The sequence below is a fragment of the Penicillium oxalicum genome, chromosome I, assembly GCF_001723175.1.
Source record: "Penicillium oxalicum strain HP7-1 chromosome I, whole genome shotgun sequence".
Taxonomy (NCBI): Eukaryota; Fungi; Ascomycota; class Eurotiomycetes; order Eurotiales; family Aspergillaceae; genus Penicillium; species Penicillium oxalicum.
In genome coordinates, this window is record NC_064650.1 from 4,347,596 (window position 1) to 4,365,365 (window position 17,770).

Here is a 17,770-nt window from a genome sequence, read left to right on the forward strand (position 1 = left end):
CTAAGGTTCCCCCCGATTTTGCCTCTCTTCTTTGGCCTGCCGTCATATGTGGAATAGCCAGCTCTGGCTACCATCTTCATCGTCAGACTGCAAGTCTAAATTTGTGTTGACATGTCTTCTTCCAATGGCGCCTATTTCTTAGTCGTCTTCAGACGGGTGTCTGCTGTCTACTATTTAGTCTACCACTTAGTACTGGAGCTGCTGGTAGAATTACCAATTACCTATGTAGGTACCGACCTTCGTGTGACGTGACCATGGCATCTCCGACGCTTGTCCGATAAGCTGCCAATCACACGTGACGTGACATCCATCGATTGCGGGCCGCTGGATGAGCCCCTCCTTCCAGATCAGAGATCCAGTGTTGTCCTTCATCTATTGCCGATCAATCGAATAAATTTGTCTTCTCGAGGAGTAAGGCTGATTTACAATGTCTGCGATTGTTCCGCGAAACTTCCGCCTCTTGGAGGAGCTCGAGAAGGGCGAAAAGGGATTGGGCGCCGGTAAGATAACCGTCCTTGCCGATACTATCCATTCTGGCATCCGCTAATCAGTCTTGGTCATTGTAGAGGCATGCTCCTACGGGTTGGCCGATGGCGAGGATACGATGATGAGCAATTGGAACGGGACTATTCTGGGTCCTCCTAATGTTTGTCTGCCTTGACTTCCGACGACGATGGTGTCGTGTGCCTCGTGCACAGCTAATTGATCTTGAAGAGCGTCCACGAGAATCGAATTTACTCTGTCAACATCCACTGCGGTCCCGATTACCCTGACAACCCTCCTACCCTCCAATTCATCTCGCGCGTCAACCTTCCCTGTGTTGATCAACAAACAGGAAAGGTAATGTTCGGAAGTCTCAAGTCGTGTGAGACCATTTTTTTAACGCTATTATAGGTTGATCCGACCCAGGTTCCGTGTCTTGCTCAATGGAAGCGAGCCTATACTATGGAGACAGTTCTGATTGAGCTGCGAAGGTAAGCACTCGTACACACAGATCTCTTTGCCGTGTGTTATTCTAAATGCGTCTTCAGGTACATGGCTCTACCTCAGCATAGGAAAACCCCCCAGCCTCCAGAGGGCTCCACCTTCTAAGCTGAACCCCATGAGAGGTTTAAATGATCAGAATATGCGACTTTCATTATCGACTGAGGGTATCTGTTATTATTCTTCAGCTTCTCTTTGTGCTTAGGAGTTCACAAATCTTTCTTGTCATTCCTGGCGTGTATAGTCAATGCATGGCAGCGTGGCGCGATGTCCCAGAACCCAGATACAGACTACCCTCTAACTTCCCCGACTGTAGCAACTGATTCTGGTGAATGACTTTCTTCCGCGATGCTGGATTATACTAAGCAACTCTCATGGCAGATAGGACTCTCGATATCCCCGTTGCCGTCAGGCCACTTCAGATCCACGGACGACTCAACTACTTGATCAGTATTCATCAACTTTTGGGATTAAAAGATCAACACAGCGACAACCGATCGATCGGGGAATTTGTGTGACATTCAATTCATCAGGTCGGCGTATTGGGTAATCTAGTGATCCGGCAATATACTCAAGGAGAAGAAGTTCGGCTCTAGAAAAACACTGACGAGTACTGTAAATGCGCATCCTATAGATATAGGTCACGTGGTTGCGCAGCTCGGCATTGAGCGCTCGGCAACAATTTGGTATTCTTTAGTCCTTCAGGGATGCATAAAGTCCTGGTACCAAATCAATCTGGGGTCCATCGATTTGCTTGTAAGGATTGCGCTCTGTCTAAAATCCAAATCTCTGCTAAGTACAGCGAAAAAAATGCAGGTCTGGCACTCTATCGGGCCCTACTCCGGCAATGTTCCCCGTCAACCGTGGCCGATGCGCGTCAACAGGATGAAAGCAAGATCCTAATCAAGCACCGCTTCCGAAAATACAAAAACCTGCAGAGTCCATCACAAGTCTCAAACGCCCTTAGGGCAGGATATGAAGTGAGCTCAACCTTCTTCAGTGACGTCCACGTCGTCCAACGATTCTAATAGAAACTTCGCTCTCAAGGCACTGGATTTACTCGACCATGCGCGCCGGGGAAGTCAACATGCCATTGAAAAACTCAGCTCGATAATATCTCGAACCAAGTCGCTCAAAGAGCAGCAAGCGGCCGAGCAAAGAAAATTCAGAGAGCTGCAGCCCTCGAAGCCAATGTCGCCAAAGCAGATTCAAAAGGAAAAGACAAAGCGCTTCGAGGAAGAGACATCGCGCAAGCACCCGGACGCTCCCGACATACTTGAACGCCCATATTCTACTGTGAGTGGAAGTCGAAGGGTGCCTGTCTTAGTCAATGCCCGAGGAGTTCCGTTCTTGCGCATCAAGAAGCCACAACCAAGGAATCTCAGCGGCGTCATCCGGAGCAAGCTTGAAAAGCGCTGGAACCGCATTGTGACTCGAGATCGATTGGCCGTGGAACTTCTCTTTGCGAAAGACGAAGATCACTGGGACAGGCTCACCGACACGGCAGAACGATCAACTTGGTCTGAGGGCGTCAAGCGTGCGTTGGACGATGTCTACGAGAAAATTCGAAAGACGGATAGGCAAAATCGCGAGCTTTCAGAGAGAATGTGGCAAACTGTACTTCAAGAAAGAGCCCTGGCCAGGCAAGAAAGCTTGGAGCGAAATTCCCGTCATTGACCATGTGGCTCCAGATCCTGATATGGGTTGTTCTCTCGATGGCGACGTGAAGGTTAGCGCCGGCTGGACACATTCCGCTAACCAGGGCTGCGGGAGATTTTTGACATGAGGCCACCAGAAGGTTCACTTGATTCATCTGGGCCTCTGATAATAATCCAATTATGATACCCACAAATGCAAAATGTCATACATGTGTTTTGTAGGCGCACAAATCGTAGGGAGTTGGAAAAATCGCCTCACCATGAACCACTGCCACATCATGCAGTGACTTTGAGCTTCTCGACAGCGGGCATAGAATCCTCGTCCTCGTCCTCAAAGTCTGCCTTTCCAGCGAGACCGCGTTCCCATAGCTGCCGTCCGGTGAGCTTCTTCTCTTCCTTGGCAATTCGTTTCTTCTTGTCTTCCAACTCTTTTTCCTCGCGTTGCCGTTGCTCTTCTGCTTCCTGTTCTTTTTTGAAATCTTCCAGCCATTTTTGGAATGTCTCGCGGTTCACTGGTGTGCCTCGGAATTTCTTGTTCTCTTCCTCCTCTGCCTTCTGAGCTGCTACAGCCTTTTCATTCTCAGCAGCTTGTACCCGCTCGAGCATCAACTGTTCTGCGGCTTCCTTCAGTGCGCTGACAAGAGCAAAGACCATCGCCATGCCCATGTTCTCCTCGATCGCATTGTCAAGAGCAGTTGTCAGGGCGTGTTCGTCCTCTTGCAGGTCGAGCAGAGGATATTTTGGCGCATTTGGAACTGGTGAAATTTTGAGTTCGGGTGCAACATCTGGGTATTCTTCGGGGTACGAGACTTCGAGGAAGATCACAGGTTGTTCCTCTGCTTCCGGGCCATTCTCGGGTGGATCAAGCGTTACTGAGATCTTGTATGAGGTTTCGGAGATGTCTGCGAGCACAGCCACACATTAGCGACGAGAGTGCACTTCACCGTTGACCGTTGCTCAGGTCTAAGCAGGGGCCATGTACCTGTAATTTCATCTGGAAAAATCGAATCGAGAACTTCGCGCTCCTCCACTTGATCTTCGCGGCCCATCGTTGAGTGTCTGATCCGCCCGCGGATTGGAGGGGTAGTTTGAAGTCTTCGAGGGTCCGCGTGGGTTGCTGAGATGGAGAAGTCCGTCACGAGTGAATCTAGGAGAATGCAATCCCAGTATGGTCAAAATGTGCACGTCTTAGAGGTCTTGGTATATTAGATCCAATATCTCTCACGGAGCTCTGGATTCCATCGCATTCAATACGACGCAAAATGCTAATCTTCCGGTCCCGCATGCAAACCCATCAAACAGCCCCGATCTTTAGGCCGAAGCTTCACTTTTTTTTGCCGGCAATCAAGCTTGCAACACAACACCACGAATCGATTGAGTCGATTGATACTATACGAGACACCTCCCGACACCTTTTACCAATCAGCCATAGTCCTGCCATGGGAAAGCCCCGGCCTCAAAAGAAAAAGTCCTCCAAGTCCCGCGCAAAGACCGTCCTTGGCCCTGGTGGCTCGGTCTCGAAACACAAAATGGCCGAAGACCCCTCTAAGCTTCTCGACCAAGCCACCATTCTGCTGGCGACCGGCCGAGCTGATGAGGCGCTACTGACGGCGCAACAGGCCTTGAGTCTGGCTTCCGAGAACGCTTCTGTACGATTGCAAGCGATAAACCTGCTTGGAGAAATCAATGTCGAATTGGGCGAAATCGACACCGCCCGGAACTATTTCCTCAACGCGGTTGAGCTGGATCCTACTGGGTCAATACCAGAGTCCGAGGGCGGTGGTGCTGAGAAGTTTATGTGGCTCGCCCAATTGAGCGAACAAGGTGGTACGGACAGTGTTCAGTGGTTCGAAAAGGGCGTTTCGTCTCTCCGGCGGACGCTGGAGTCTCTTGAAGGCAAGACAAGCACGGAAGAGATTTCTTTTGCCGAGGAGAAGAAGGTCAAGTTGTCCAATGCTCTATGTGCGGTGGCGGAAATTTACATGACCGATCTTTCGTAAGTACCACTTGCAGCCTCTTTCTGAAGCGAAAATATTTACTAATGTCACTGATTACAGATGGGAAGAAGATGCCGAAGCTCGATGTGAGGCACTGATTACAGAAGCTCTTGCCGTCACGCCAAATGCGCCTGAAGTTCTTCAGACTTTCGCGTCTATCCGGATATCACAGTTGAAGATTGAAGAAGCTCAGGAAGCCCTCAAGAAGAGCATCACTTTATGGAAGGACCTGGCTCCCGAGGACCCCAAAGTGCCCGACTTTGCTGTCCGCATCAGCCTTGCACGTCTTCTCATGGAGGTGACCTTGGAGTTCGAAGCTCTTGAGGTTCTGGAGCGTCTCATTCTGGAGGATGATCAAAGCGTGGAGGCATGGTATCTGGGTGGCTGGTGCTTGTATCTCCTCGCCGAGAAACAACAAGCACCAAAGGATATTGTCGAGGATGAGGCTGCGGAATCACCGCGACATGCATCCCTGATTGCGAGTCGAGAGTGGCTCAAACAAAGTCTGAAGCTCTACGAAGTGCTACAGTATGAGGATGAGCCGCTGAAGGTCCACGCTCTTGAGCTCATCCACGGCATGACCGATGAGATTGGAGAGGATGATGAGAGTGAGGCCGAGGGGGAAGGTGATGGTGAGGATTGGGACGAGGAGATTGAGGCGGCCTCCGATGATGACGAAGATCACGAGATGGCCGACTCATAGTAGCAAACAAAATCGTTATGACCTTTAATGCATGTACAGTCTCTGGTTCCACATTTTTCCACCGCTGTCATAATTCGTCCTTCTTTGTACCTTTAGTGATAGCATCTAACGTACTCGCTCCAAGGCGAAAGAAAAAAAAAATTCTTTGCCTAGACTTTCCTTGTTCCACCAACCAACTTCAAGCCTGGCCTTGCCACTACTACTTGTCCCGGCCCCGGATTATCCCCCTCCGAGCAGTACATACTCCGAGGTTTGGTCTGCGTGCTCGAAACGGGAAACCGTCGAGGTCGTCAAGGCTCCTGTAGAATGGATTTGGGACCCGTCTCGAGCGAGAAGATCCCGGCGAAGACTCGCGTGGTCGAAGTGGAGGCTGTGGAGGCCGTGGACGTCGTGGAGCAGGTCGAAGCGGAGCCGATCGCGCTTGAAGGAGTATCATCCGATTTTGAAGCAGACAGCGACGACTCCGAAGACTGGGAGGCCTTATCTCAAGATGGCGACACGATCCAATTCCTTCGTGATGAGCAGCTACGTGATGGGCTCGGTATGATCCTCCTGACCTGAGACTTGACGTGCCCCTGACCCGATCAACTCATATCTTCCCTGCGATCTTGATCCTATCCAAGCAAGACGTACCGCTGATCCGATCGCGCATGTGTAGTCCCCGGCGCCTGTACGCTAGAGGAAGCTGTCGCCTTCAGGCAACGTCTTCATGAAATTGGTAAGGCGGCCTTTGTGGAAGAAACCATCGCGCGAGAGACCGTAACGGCCAAAAAGCTATGCACCGCATTTGGAATTATGCCTCCCATGTTTCTGGAGGGCGCACCGGATGAGTCCTACCATCCACTCCTAGCCGTCGCCCTGTCTCGTGAATTCGCTCGACGGCCAAAGCTTCCTCAGTACAATTCCGTTGAAGATGCGCTGCGGCTTCTGCAGGAATCTCAAAATATTATCGTCTTGACGGGTGCAGGTGTAGGTTGGCTTGCTCCTTGCTGTGCTTGTATTTGTCAACTGAAACGAACGCGCTTTCTCTACAGATCTCCACAAGTCTGGGTATTCCTGATTTCCGCTCCAAGGATACGGGTCTTTACTCAAAGTTGGAGCACCTGGGCCTGAGTGACCCCCAGGAGGTGTTTGACATACAAGTTTTCCGAGAAGATCCTAGCATCTTCTTCTCCATCGCCAAAGACATTCTTCCGACGGAGAAGAAATTCTCCCCAACCCATGCTTTCATCAAGCTGTTGCAGGACAAGGGGAAGCTGTTGACCAACTACACTCAAAACATCGACAACATTGAGGCTAATGCAGGAATTCTTCCTGAGAAGATGCTCCAATGCCACGGATCCTTTGCTACGGCATCTTGTGTCAAGTGCAAGTTCAAGGTTCCTGGAGAGGCCCTTTTCGGGGACATTAGAGAGGGCAAAATCCCCGAATGCACTGCTTGTCGCGAAGCGATCGCTCAGGACGCGTTGAAACCGCAGGGATTGAAGAGGAAACGAAGCTCGACGGGGCATCAAAAGGATCGAAAGGGTTTCGAAGACAGCTCAGATGAGGATGATTACGATATTCGTACGCCTGGAGTTATGAAGGTAAGTCGGTCATCGCGAAGACTCGCAAATTGACCAGCCCGCGCTAAACGCCATTTTTGACTTAGCCTGACATCACCTTCTTTGGCGAGGACCTGCCCGATGAGTTTGGCCAGCGTCTGATTCACCACGACCGTGATCTGGTCGATCTTGTTATTGTCATCGGTACCTCACTCAAGGTGGCTCCCGTCGCAGAAGTCCCGGGAATTCTGCCACGCCATGTCCCACAAATTTACATCTCTCGCACGGTCAGTCAACTTCTCATAAAGGGGGGGAAAGCCAAGCGGTTTCTAATGCGTCGATAGCCTGTGTCACATACCCAGTTCGACATTGATCTTTTGGGTGATTGTGACGTGGTTGTATCCGAGCTCTGCCGACGAGCTGGATGGGACCTGCAGCACCACATGATCCCTCCGGATGAGAAGGTGGAGATCTCTCCCCTTGAGGGTTACGAGTCACGACATGTCTTTAAGATTGTTGGCGCATAATCTCGGAGTTTCTTGTTTGGGATACTTGGCTTTTGCAACGCGGTGTCGAGAGATAATTGAAATTTCAAATTGAAGATGATTGGTGTTTTCGAGTATCCGGGCATCAACCTTGTTAGGGTTACGAATTCGTCTCATACCCGGAACTTCCTGGAACCAACGTCCAGTCCTATGGAAGAAGATAGGCAGGTGGATTCACTCGTCAGTACTTTATTCATGGATTGAAGACGTTGAAACTTTGGATCCATATAGGTATCGGTCGCAGAATCTTGCCCGGGCTGCCCGAAGCTCCAATGGATCTTTCCAGTTTTTGCCTTGTCTGGGGAGATAGAAGAGTCTCCATGTGTAGGAGCTAAGAGGGGCGATTAATCCGTAAATAGGTCGGATGCAATAGAAGTTCCATCAAGGTTGCAATGACCTTCATGTCCAGAAATCGCCCGTGAATTGCCTACGACGCTATATTTTAGCGGAGGCCTACTGGACCTCATCAATACTAGTGTCCGTCTGTCAGGTACTACTCGGTGATTTCGATACTCAGACAGTCCCACAACTGGATAAACGACAGTTCAGGATTTGGAAAAGGGAGTAAATGAGAAAGCCAAGCCCCGAATTTTCACAAGGTTCGAAATGCAGAAAACCGATCTGATTTGGACGAATACACAATGTAATAATTTTAACAAGCGTCGCGCTTCGATTAGAGTGTTATTCGTGCAGCGATTCGATGCCTCGCAGATCAAGTTCGGAGCGACCCGAACGACTGGCGGGAGAAAATGAAAATGAAAATGAAAAAAAAAAAAAAAAAAAAAGGCTGAGCCCAGTCCACTCGAGGCACGAGGCCCCCACCACTTGCAACTAAAGAACTTCATCACTCCTACTATATTCTACCATCACTAGATTTTTGGCACCAAAGTGGATGCAGATCTACATGGGAATCATACCACGCTGTTGAAAACCACTATTGTCCGGCTTCCCCTCCGCCATGGAATATCTTGTGAGGCTTGCGCAATGCCATGAAACTTTTCGACAGCCGGAACTCAAAGCTGTGGCCACTTTACTCGGTATTGAGTTGGAAATTGTCGAATATCATGAATTCGTAAGTAGATGGCTGCTCATCAGACCCTAGGCTATTATGTGACGTTCAACGGACGAACCATCCTATTACACTCGTTGCAAACCATTCGCTTCACGATCTTGACTTGGAGCCACAAGAATCCCGTTTGGTCTCATGCTGACGGCAATCATTAGACACCCTTTTGCGTCGTGAGGCTGAAAGATGAAGCAGCAGCACTTGCTTTGGTGACGCGTTGTATCCTTGCTAAAGATGTTCTCGAACTCTGGGGTAAAGGCTCCAATTATGAGGAGTTGCACGCAGACGTCCATCGACGATCACAGCATCTGTGGCAGGATTATCGCCACATTTCGTACGCTTTAGCTGTTGATTGCTTCTCGGGCAAGCGAAGCACGGCCAAGAAGACTGAGATTTTCGAATCGTTCGGTTACCTGGGCCTGGAAGGTAGCGTGCGACTCAAAAACCCCGATGAAGAGTTCCATGTCATTGAGGAGTACGTGACCGATGTTGAGCAGCACGCCATTGGTACGGAGCTCTCCTCGGAACCTCGAATGATCTACTTTGGCCGGTGGCTTGCGAAGAGTCAGCGCGACATTATCTTGACCCACACATTGAAGAAGCGCAAATACATCAGCACCACTTCCATGGATGCAGAGCTGTCACTCGTCACGGCAAATCTGGCTCTCGCAGCTCCCGGAAAGGTCTTCTTCGACCCCTTCGTGGGCGCGGGAAGCTTCTTGGTCGCGGCCTCGCACTTTGGTGCTTTGACTTTGGGATCTGACATTGACCCTCGCGCCTTTCGTGGCAAAGATCACGAGCGCAAGGATGGAATGGCGATGCTGCAAAACTTCAAGCAATACAAGATTGTGAGCCAGTTCATCGACGCGTTCACGTCAGACATTACGAATACCCCTTGGAGAGACGCACAACTTCTCGATGGAATTGTCTGTGATCCCCCGTACGGTGTTCGAGAGGGTCTGCGAGTATTGGGAACCCGCGATGGAAAGGTGATTGAGCCGGTGATCATTGACGGAGTGCCTGCTCATTAGTACGTGGTCTTTTCTCTCTTTTGGCATCGATATCCACTGACTATTTGACGCAGCCGACAAGGTTACATTCCTCCGAAACGACCATATGGATTTGAAGCACTACAGAAGGATGTTCTCGAGTTCGCAGTTCGCAGACTCGTTCCCAACGGACGGCTCGCAATGTGGATGCCAACAGCAAGTGACGAAGCAAAGAAATTCCCTGTACCCATGCACCCGAAGTTGGAGGTTGTTAGCGTGTGTGTGCAGCCATTCCACAACTGTGAGTCAATCCTCTATTCTCGTTCAATAGAACAAGCCGCGCACGAAGATACTTACCGTTAACCGCTCTCAGGGTCGCGCCGCTTGATGGTTTACCGCCGTCTGCCGGAAGGTGAGATGTCAGATGTGACGCTCGGACGGAGCAAGACAGATGGAGAAGGAGTCTCTGCCGACGATCTCAATGCGTTCCGAGTGAAGGTAAATACATCGCACCGAGACCAACATATACAGACAAGCGCTAACACGAGTCCTAGTACAACAACCGAAGGGCTTTGAACACAAAGGAGCCCGAGGCAGCGGAAGAATGAACCAATTCGATGATACACAATACATATATCAAGCAAGGGCAAAAATTTCGGCGTCTTTATCGCATCTCCACAGGGGTAGGACCTAGGATGAAGGGGGGAAAGATGTCATGGAAGAGCAACGAACCCAAGGAGAGATGACAACAGAGGCAAACGCCTGCGGTCGTAGAGTGTAATTCACAATTTGCCTTTCCCTGATGGTTGACAGAGGTCTATGCCCTCATCTCTATGAACTCGTTTGATCTCCAGCTCCAGTTCGGCTCTCATCGCTCGAGCTAACTCGGCTCCCTCGTCATCGTCGAGCTCATGTCGCTGACCGCGACCAAACATGGCAAAGCTCGGCTTGTGAGCGAAATCGGAAGGTCGTGGAATGATGTGAAAATGCACATGTGGTACTTGCTGGGCCGCTCGCTCGCCTAGGAATCCCAATCAGCATGGAGATTGAACTTTCGAATCCAGCATGTTTTTATTTTCCCCTTTCGGTCATCGATAGTTGCGGGGCACACCATTTTACTGGATTGTGCTCCATCTCATCCTCATCATCCTGTCTCGTAGATCTTTGCAGATCCCTTTTGCCCTCACCCGGGAAACAGGGAACCCTACCGTTGTTCTGGACTACATTCCAGTGTCTGTCTGGGTCATCCCCGAAGATGACCTTGGTCACGACCCGAGAGATAATCGGTAGCCATTTCCCCATCTGCGCAAATGTTAGCGATCTTCCGTAAAATCGAGCAGACAACCGCGCAAGCTGCTCCGAGTAGCCTCGAGTAGCGTGCGCAAGGTCTCCGAGGCTGCATCTGCTGCCGAGATCAACCGACCTCCTGTCCAGCTGCAACACCCATGTCGCCAAGCTTCTCGTAATGTTGCCGTGGCGCAACCAGAACGTGTCCATCTGTCAGGGGCATGATATCCAAAAACGCAAGGACATGATCCGTTGACAGAATGCAGTGAGCTGATCCTTCCACCGATGGGTCGAAAGGCTCAGCATGTACCGCCGCCCCGGACGGACTCGATGGATTCGCAGCAGCGATGTTGCAAAACGGACATGATGATCGCCCTTCATCGTGGGCAGCCATGATCAATTTAGAATGCTTTGTTTCCCTTGAACAAGGAGAATGGATTGAACTCGAAATCAAGTCTGCTGATCTATTTGACTTGGTTTTTTCGCTGGGATTGTTAACTGAATGAGAATCATCCTCCACGGGAGAGAAGACCCGTCTCGGTGGGGCCTGAGTTAGTGTCCACTGCCCCGTGGGGTTATCGGATCAGTGAAACCGCAGCGTGATCCTGTCGGGGGACTTTGAAGATCACCATGATCGAGAATCAGTGGATCATCTTATGACTGGGCGAAAGATCACGGACGGGGACCACCCTTCAGTGAGATGTTGATTTCAGCCATGCCGGAGCGACAAATACACAATCATCCACCCACGGAAAGAGGAGACGCAATGAACCGAGTCTGCCTGTTCCCGTCATCTTTCACTGCCTACTTGAATCCGCAAGCGACCTAGATGATTGAAATAAAAAAAAGAAACCAGTACAAGGGATCAAGAGAATGACGAGTAGCATAACATAATTATTATTCAGCCTGCCTGCACGTTTGTTTCGAGGTAAACCCCATCAGAATTGTACAGTACAACACATCCTCACAGCGGTAGCACACGGGAAGAGGTTTGAACTGGAGGACCATGATAGAGTCCATGAGATACGCCAGGCTCTGGGAACGGAATGCAATACTCTAAAAGATCTCATTGAGAGGACCTGATCGCATAATAGCCTGCCCCATCTTGTCTTCCCCAAGATTCTTCAGCAAGACGCGTTTCAAAAGCACTCAACTTCCCAATTTTGGAGGGCCATCGGGAAGGAAACCGACGAGTTCGAGGAGCGTTGCGTTCACTCTTGAAGTCAGCCGAGGAAATACAAGTCAAAAGGGACGGCGGAAAGGTAAAGAGAAGAAAGTAAAGCAGGGAAGTGACCAACAAGCGTAGGGAACCATTGCGATTGCTACCTGGACGCGGAGCCTGGGGAAAATGATGAAGAGCAGTGGGGAACGAAAACAAAAAGCATCGACTAAGCATCCGACGCCGGCCATACGAGCGCAAGCATGGGTGGATGATCAGAGGATTAAAAGATGAGACGCGAGACACCCCTATGCAGACAAGAGAAAGGTTGAAGAAAAATCAAACAAGCCGAAGCCAGACCAGGACCATAGGGTTAAGCGCCAAACTCCACCAATCAGAAAGAACAAATGCGGAAGCGCACAAATGAATCAAGTCATCGTTAACAATATGCAAGACCTAGTCGATACCAGCACAATGAAATGCCAAAAAAATAGAGGAAGCAAAGACTCCCTAGGTGCGTTGTCTCGAAGCCCCCGGATCGTCAAGAAGGTCAACGAAAGCGCGACAAAGGGCGAGCATAACCTCGTGGAGGACGCCACTACTGTTCACCGTCCTTGATGAAAGTGTACGGCTCCGAGTCAGAGCTGTCGATGTACAATTTGTGGTACTTTTTGGCCCACTGGCGGGTAAGGATGGAGGCTGGAAGTGAACGAGTCAGCACAGGTGGGCACACGAGGAGATATGCGAGATCATGGCTCTGAAGCACTTACCTTTGAGGAATTTCTTGCTGGCATACTTCTTGAAGAAGGCTTCGTGGGACACGGGGCGATGGAGGTAGTCGATCATCAGGCGGAAGACGGGGTCAATTTCCTTCTCGTCATAGCCGGCATAGTGAGCCAGGGTGGCATCCCAGGGACCACGATCCAAGATCAAGCGCGCCAAATACATAGCAGCAGCAGCAATGTGACTTTGAGGATAGCTCATGAAACGATGATCAAGGAGACTGATCTCCATCAGATACTTGCCCAAGGTGCGAGTTTGGATATCATAGTTATCCGCCTTGGAGATGCGACGCAGGAAGTTCATGGGGTTGGGAAAGCTCATGTTGTACTCCAGGGTGGCCAGAACGTGACGCTCGGCATCAAGAATTTCCTTATCGGTGAAGGTCTCATCGGCAACGTGGCTGAAGTTGGCGACGTGGGGGGAGAGAACTTCCTCGTACTTGGAGGCGATGAACATCGCAGTGACACCAACCAACTGCAAGCGATCCAGTGCGACCACTTCGACGGAGAGGAAACGATCGATAATGTTGACGGCAAGGAAGAGAGTCTCGGGGAGCAGGCGGAAGCGAGTGTGGACCTCGATCAACCAGTCGACCAGGATGCCGCGCATCTTCCACTCCAGGTCGGGTTGATGCTCAATGTACTGCGGGTTCGGAAGGGTCGTCTGTTCCAGGTCACGCAGATAGTCAAAGATCTCCACAACGTATTCCGCGGCCATCAGGGGATCGTCAAGGTCCTCGGTATCCAGATCGGCAACGTCTTCGCTGAGTCCAGCCTCTTGCTGCACAGGTTCCACCACATCGTCCTTGAGCTTCTGACTTTTGGCCTGCTCTACTTCAATCTTCTTCTCCTCCGGTTCGATCTTCTCCTTCTTGCGGGGAGGCTCCTGCTGCTCAGCCTTGTCGACCTTTGGGCGCTTGTTGGCTTTCGCCGCCGGGGGTTGGGGTTGCGAGGCTGCAAGACACCGGTTCGAGAGGAGTTGGTTTGGCTAAGCTTCTGAATGCCCGCGGTCTGCTTTGTTGCCTTTGACGTCAGGCCCGCCTTGCTGGTAGCGGTCTTTTTGGCACCCTTGATCTCCGCCGCTTCGGTCTTGTTGACATTGCTGACATCCCCCAGCGCAGCGCGGGGACGCTGGGCGCCACCGGTTGCTGTCGACCGCTTAGCCTGGGCAGGCTTCTTGATGGCATCAGTAGGTCCCTCGGTGCTCAGCGCGGCCTTGGCTCGCGTCATACGCGTGACGGGACCATTTTCATCGTTCTCGTTCATCGCGCCTCGCGAGCGGAGGCTTCGGGCCTGTAGGGATATTAGTCTTTTCGCGTTCTTTAAAGTCCTTCGACGCGTCAAAGATGCCCTGTTGATTCTCGCGATGCTCCTGGTAGATGACTAGAATTGACGGTTCAAGGGTCAAAGTTGCTTACCACAGGCATCGTAGTAACCTCGAGGAGAGAGGAAAGAGCCGTGGGGAATGGTGGTTGAAAAGGAAAGGGCGAGGTTGGCCTGGTGAGAAAGAAGCCTCAGGTAAGCATTCCGTTCGACATTACCGTAGTGGGGAACTCAAATACCACAGTATCCAGATTGAAAAGCACGTACCACGCGTGGAATTGTAATTACTCCCAGAAAGCTGTGCCCTTCCAAAGGCAATGGTAGCTGCTCAGATGCGTTGGGAGGGAAAAAGGCGCGAGTCACAAGACATATAACGCGGCGTGAAGATCAGGAGGGCTTGTGGGAAAGTTTCTGCGGGCGCCAGTCGAGACAAACGCGTAAATAAAGGTTCAAAAAGTACAATAATTCCTAAGTGCCAGCTTGAATTGTCGATGAAGGAGAAGGATGACCCGAAAGAAGATGGGGTGGAAAAGGTAGGGAGGGTATCTGGAAATGAAATGACGACGACGATGAGAGAGAGGGAAGAAGTCGGGAGCGAAGCGATGTTTGGCCCTATGGGCTAGCGTGGAAAACCGGTCAAACTTGGGTGACGCCCCACACAGCGAGTCGCGACGGGTCTCTCCTGCAACCTTCTTTGCGCGGTAACAAAAGAGATGGGCACCTTTGAAAGGTGTGGAAAAGAATGCTTGAATGGAGGAAAACGAAGGCGAGAATACTGACCAAGTAGACAAGTCGAGGATCACGTCCAAGGGGATAAAAGGAGATTGGCGATCTGACAATGAAGGGGAGGGGTGGTTGTTGTAGGGAACGGTATTGAGTATCAAGATGAGTGGTGACGGTAACGGTGGATACGCGAGCTCGTGGACGAAACGGGAGTCGCGAATCAGCATCAACAAGCTTGTTGCCCCCGCAACAGTGTCATTTCACGTGATTATAGGACACGCGTGACCAGTACGATACAGCGATACCGTATGTCCATATGTAAGGGTCACGGCACTGGGCGGCTCAGCAAAGCCTCATGAGCCACAGGGACCCAGTTTGTGTGGCGTACGGAAAGTAGATCACATGACCATATCCCCGAACTTTTTGTCTTCGACCACAGGTCCCGTCTAGCCCGAAGCGCGAGGATTCAGGTTGAGCGTGCACTGGAGGCCTCTGGCATTCAATTGAAAACTGCATCTCCCGGGAGGGTTTTCTACTTGCTCGCCCGACTCTTTCAGGTCAATACATTGGTTCGCTGGCCACGATCCAGCCTCTAAGACTCAGCATGCTTCAACCCCGAATCGCTCTCCGGAGCATTCGATTGCCGTTCAGGTGTTTGCCTCCGATTCCAACTGCTCCCGTGCGTCGCTTTGCATCAAATGTGGGTGAAGCCCAGTCATCAATCGAGACTTCTATCAGTACTCCTTCGTCCGACTTCAGCGCGTCCTTCGCTCCTCCTCCCACCCGTGATGACTCCGGAGTCAAGCTTCGCACATACACACCCCGTACCCCCGGTGTACGACACTTGCGGCGGCCTGTGAACGACCATCTCTGGAAAGGGCGTCCCATCCATCGGCTGACTTTCCCCAAGCGTGGTCACGCCAAGGGTGGCCGTAACAATAGCGGCCGGGTCACAGTTCGCCATCATGGTGGTGGTCACAAGCGTCGGATACGGATGGTTGACTTCATGCGGGCGGACCCTGGTCCGCACCTTGTGGAGCGAATTGAGTATGACCCTGGCCGTACCGCACACATTGCCCTTGTCCGGAGCAAGGAGACGACCAAGCTGAGCTACATTCTCGCGGCTGACGGCATGCGAGCTGGCGAGGTTGTGCAAAGCTACATGTCCGGTATTCCCGACGATTTGTGGCAGAGTATGGGTGGAACGGTCGACCCGGGTGTGTTGGCCGCGCGCACTGCCTGGCGTGGAAATTGCCTGCCCCTCCACATGATTCCCGTGGGCACTCTCATCTTCAACGTTGGCCTCCGGCCCGGCAAGGGTGGCCAACTTTGCCGCGGTGCTGGCACGTACGCTACCGTGGTTGCCAAGGGAAGTGATTCCCGACAGCAGGATCTCGAGTCCGAGCAGACCGAGGAAGAGAAGAAGCCTCTATCCGCCCGCGAAAAGCAGAAGCAGGAGCGTTTGGCCCAACATATCACAGTCCGCTTGTCCAGTGGCGAGACTCGTCTGATTCACAAGGATTGCTGTGCCACGATCGGTATTGCTAGCAACCCCAACTACCACTACACTCAGCTTGGAAAGGCTGGTCGATCTCGTTGGCTGAACATTCGTCCCACCGTTCGTGGTCTCGCTATGAACGCCATGGATCACCCTCACGGTGGTGGTCGTGGCAAGTCTAAGGGTAACGTGGACCCAAAGAGTCCTTGGGGTATTCCGGTGAGTTTTTACTCCATTTATCACCTTTCGATTTCGCTTTGTGAGTCAGCCATGGGCCGTTCTCTAACTGATTCTCTTTCTCCCCCCATCACAGACCAAGTCCGGCTACAAGACCCGTCCCAAGTGGAAGATCAACAAGGCCGTTGTGCACGCAAGACCCCGTAATCAAGGCAAGCGCCGCCGTGGTTACAACTAGACCGGTCACATTGCGATACGCAAAACCGGTGGAATCTCAAGCGAACTGTTGCAACGTCCTCCTCCGCTATTCCTCCTTTTCGTCTTACTTGCGACGGCTGTACGATATTATCTCCCCCCGCATCTTCTTCTTTTCCCCGATTCTGTATTCTTTGATCCCACCGTGCGTCATGTGAGAAAGCCATGTTTGTCGAACTCGAATATGTATCTGCATATCATCATTCGGAGCCTGCGGGCCGCACGAGTTACTGTAACTTATTAGGCCCAGCGGGTCCCTTTCAGATTTACAAAATGAAGCGTCCAAGTCAAGAGACAATTATTTGGCGGGTGATATAGGGGATGCTGGATCACCCAACAGCTTTCTGTTTTTTTGTTTGGTAGAGTTACGGCTCGAGTCGACCATGAAGAATGGGTCTTCCACTCGCGTCACTACATACACCACATAGTCACTCGAAACCCCGTGGCAGGGATACCTCAGTGTTGTCCAGCAGCAAGTTTTTTGTTTTTGTAGAAATCATGACTACCATTGGAGTCGATCGACCAACAGGGGAATTGGCCCTGTGAAAGCACATCCGGTTCACTTTCTTCCTCTTTGAACTAATGCGATTCTCCAGCTTTCACATGGGATTGACCGCCAAGTCCTGCCAGGCAGCCTCGTGTGCGTAACAAGTTGGACGGCTTCCACTTACCCCCCTTTGTCATCCATCCACTTTGGTGCGTAGTAGGCTCCACAGTAATTGGTGCAGAGTTCCCCCCCTCGGATCCTTGGGAGTCCATGACCATTTTGGCACAGCCTCTGGAGGTCTCGTTCCGCTTCATTGGAACGTGGTCGAACCACTCAGAAGATAGACAATTTCTGAGCTTAACCTGACACATGGAATTGTTGCGGTCGAGACGTTGACGGGTCGGAAATCACGTCTCGGTCTGCTGCTGCAGTACAACCCCCAGGTGTAGTGCCCGTCATCCATCGATTCTCACTTATCTCCACCCACCACCAGAGATTATCAGCCCGATAACGAAGTTCATTTCCACTCCATCTTCTTGCCAGGAGATTGCCTCACAACGCTGACGGGAACTCTTGGCTCTCCTCCACTGGGT

General features: G+C 51.4%; 8 protein-coding genes across 8 annotated transcripts; 5 read left to right on the forward strand and 3 right to left on the reverse strand.

Moving 5' to 3' along the window:
- Positions 1-427: 427 nt before the first annotated feature.
- On the forward strand, positions 428-2,661 carry POX_a01432 (Ubiquitin-conjugating enzyme spm2; the record flags this gene model as incomplete). The annotated part of the gene is made up of 5 exons (XM_050110360.1): positions 428-500; positions 567-646; positions 715-840; positions 895-974; positions 2,016-2,661. 5 exons carry the CDS (start codon positions 428-430, stop codon positions 2,659-2,661), a joined length of 1,005 nt encoding a protein of 334 aa, XP_049974128.1.
- A 257-nt stretch (positions 2,662-2,918) lies between these two features.
- Positions 2,919-3,691, reverse strand: POX_a01433 (uncharacterized protein; the record flags this gene model as incomplete). Its single annotated transcript, XM_050110361.1, has 2 exons — positions 2,919-3,544; positions 3,625-3,691. The coding sequence occupies 2 exons, from the start codon at positions 3,689-3,691 to the stop codon at positions 2,919-2,921; spliced, it is 693 nt and encodes a 230-aa protein (XP_049974129.1).
- Positions 3,692-4,081: 390 nt separating this feature from the next.
- Positions 4,082-5,342, forward strand: POX_a01434 (putative assembly chaperone of rpl4; the record flags this gene model as incomplete). The annotated part of the gene is made up of 2 exons (XM_050110362.1): positions 4,082-4,638; positions 4,700-5,342. The coding sequence occupies 2 exons, from the start codon at positions 4,082-4,084 to the stop codon at positions 5,340-5,342; spliced, it is 1,200 nt and encodes a 399-aa protein (XP_049974130.1).
- A 306-nt stretch (positions 5,343-5,648) lies between these two features.
- Positions 5,649-7,413, forward strand: POX_a01435 (NAD-dependent protein deacetylase hst1; the record flags this gene model as incomplete). The annotated part of the gene is made up of 5 exons (XM_050110363.1): positions 5,649-5,883; positions 6,001-6,311; positions 6,377-6,928; positions 6,994-7,173; positions 7,231-7,413. 5 exons carry the CDS (start codon positions 5,649-5,651, stop codon positions 7,411-7,413), a joined length of 1,461 nt encoding a protein of 486 aa, XP_049974131.1.
- A 976-nt stretch (positions 7,414-8,389) lies between these two features.
- POX_a01436 (tRNA (guanine(10)-N2)-methyltransferase) lies at positions 8,390-10,094 on the forward strand (the record flags this gene model as incomplete). The annotated part of the gene is made up of 5 exons (XM_050110364.1): positions 8,390-8,503; positions 8,656-9,527; positions 9,582-9,787; positions 9,860-9,984; positions 10,041-10,094. 5 exons carry the CDS (start codon positions 8,390-8,392, stop codon positions 10,092-10,094), a joined length of 1,371 nt encoding a protein of 456 aa, XP_049974132.1.
- A 174-nt stretch (positions 10,095-10,268) lies between these two features.
- POX_a01437 (Hit family protein 1) lies at positions 10,269-11,167 on the reverse strand (the record flags this gene model as incomplete). Its single annotated transcript, XM_050110365.1, has 3 exons — positions 10,269-10,507; positions 10,695-10,788; positions 10,910-11,167. The coding sequence occupies 3 exons, from the start codon at positions 11,165-11,167 to the stop codon at positions 10,269-10,271; spliced, it is 591 nt and encodes a 196-aa protein (XP_049974133.1).
- A 1,363-nt stretch (positions 11,168-12,530) lies between these two features.
- On the reverse strand, positions 12,531-14,141 carry POX_a01438 (G2/mitotic-specific cyclin-B; the record flags this gene model as incomplete). Its single annotated transcript, XM_050110366.1, has 4 exons — positions 12,531-12,631; positions 12,703-13,621; positions 13,678-14,007; positions 14,133-14,141. 4 exons carry the CDS (start codon positions 14,139-14,141, stop codon positions 12,531-12,533), a joined length of 1,359 nt encoding a protein of 452 aa, XP_049974134.1.
- A 1,223-nt stretch (positions 14,142-15,364) lies between these two features.
- POX_a01439 (54S ribosomal protein RML2) lies at positions 15,365-16,673 on the forward strand (the record flags this gene model as incomplete). The annotated part of the gene is made up of 2 exons (XM_050110367.1): positions 15,365-16,477; positions 16,572-16,673. 2 exons carry the CDS (start codon positions 15,365-15,367, stop codon positions 16,671-16,673), a joined length of 1,215 nt encoding a protein of 404 aa, XP_049974135.1.
- Between the last annotated feature and the right edge of the window lie 1,097 nt (positions 16,674-17,770).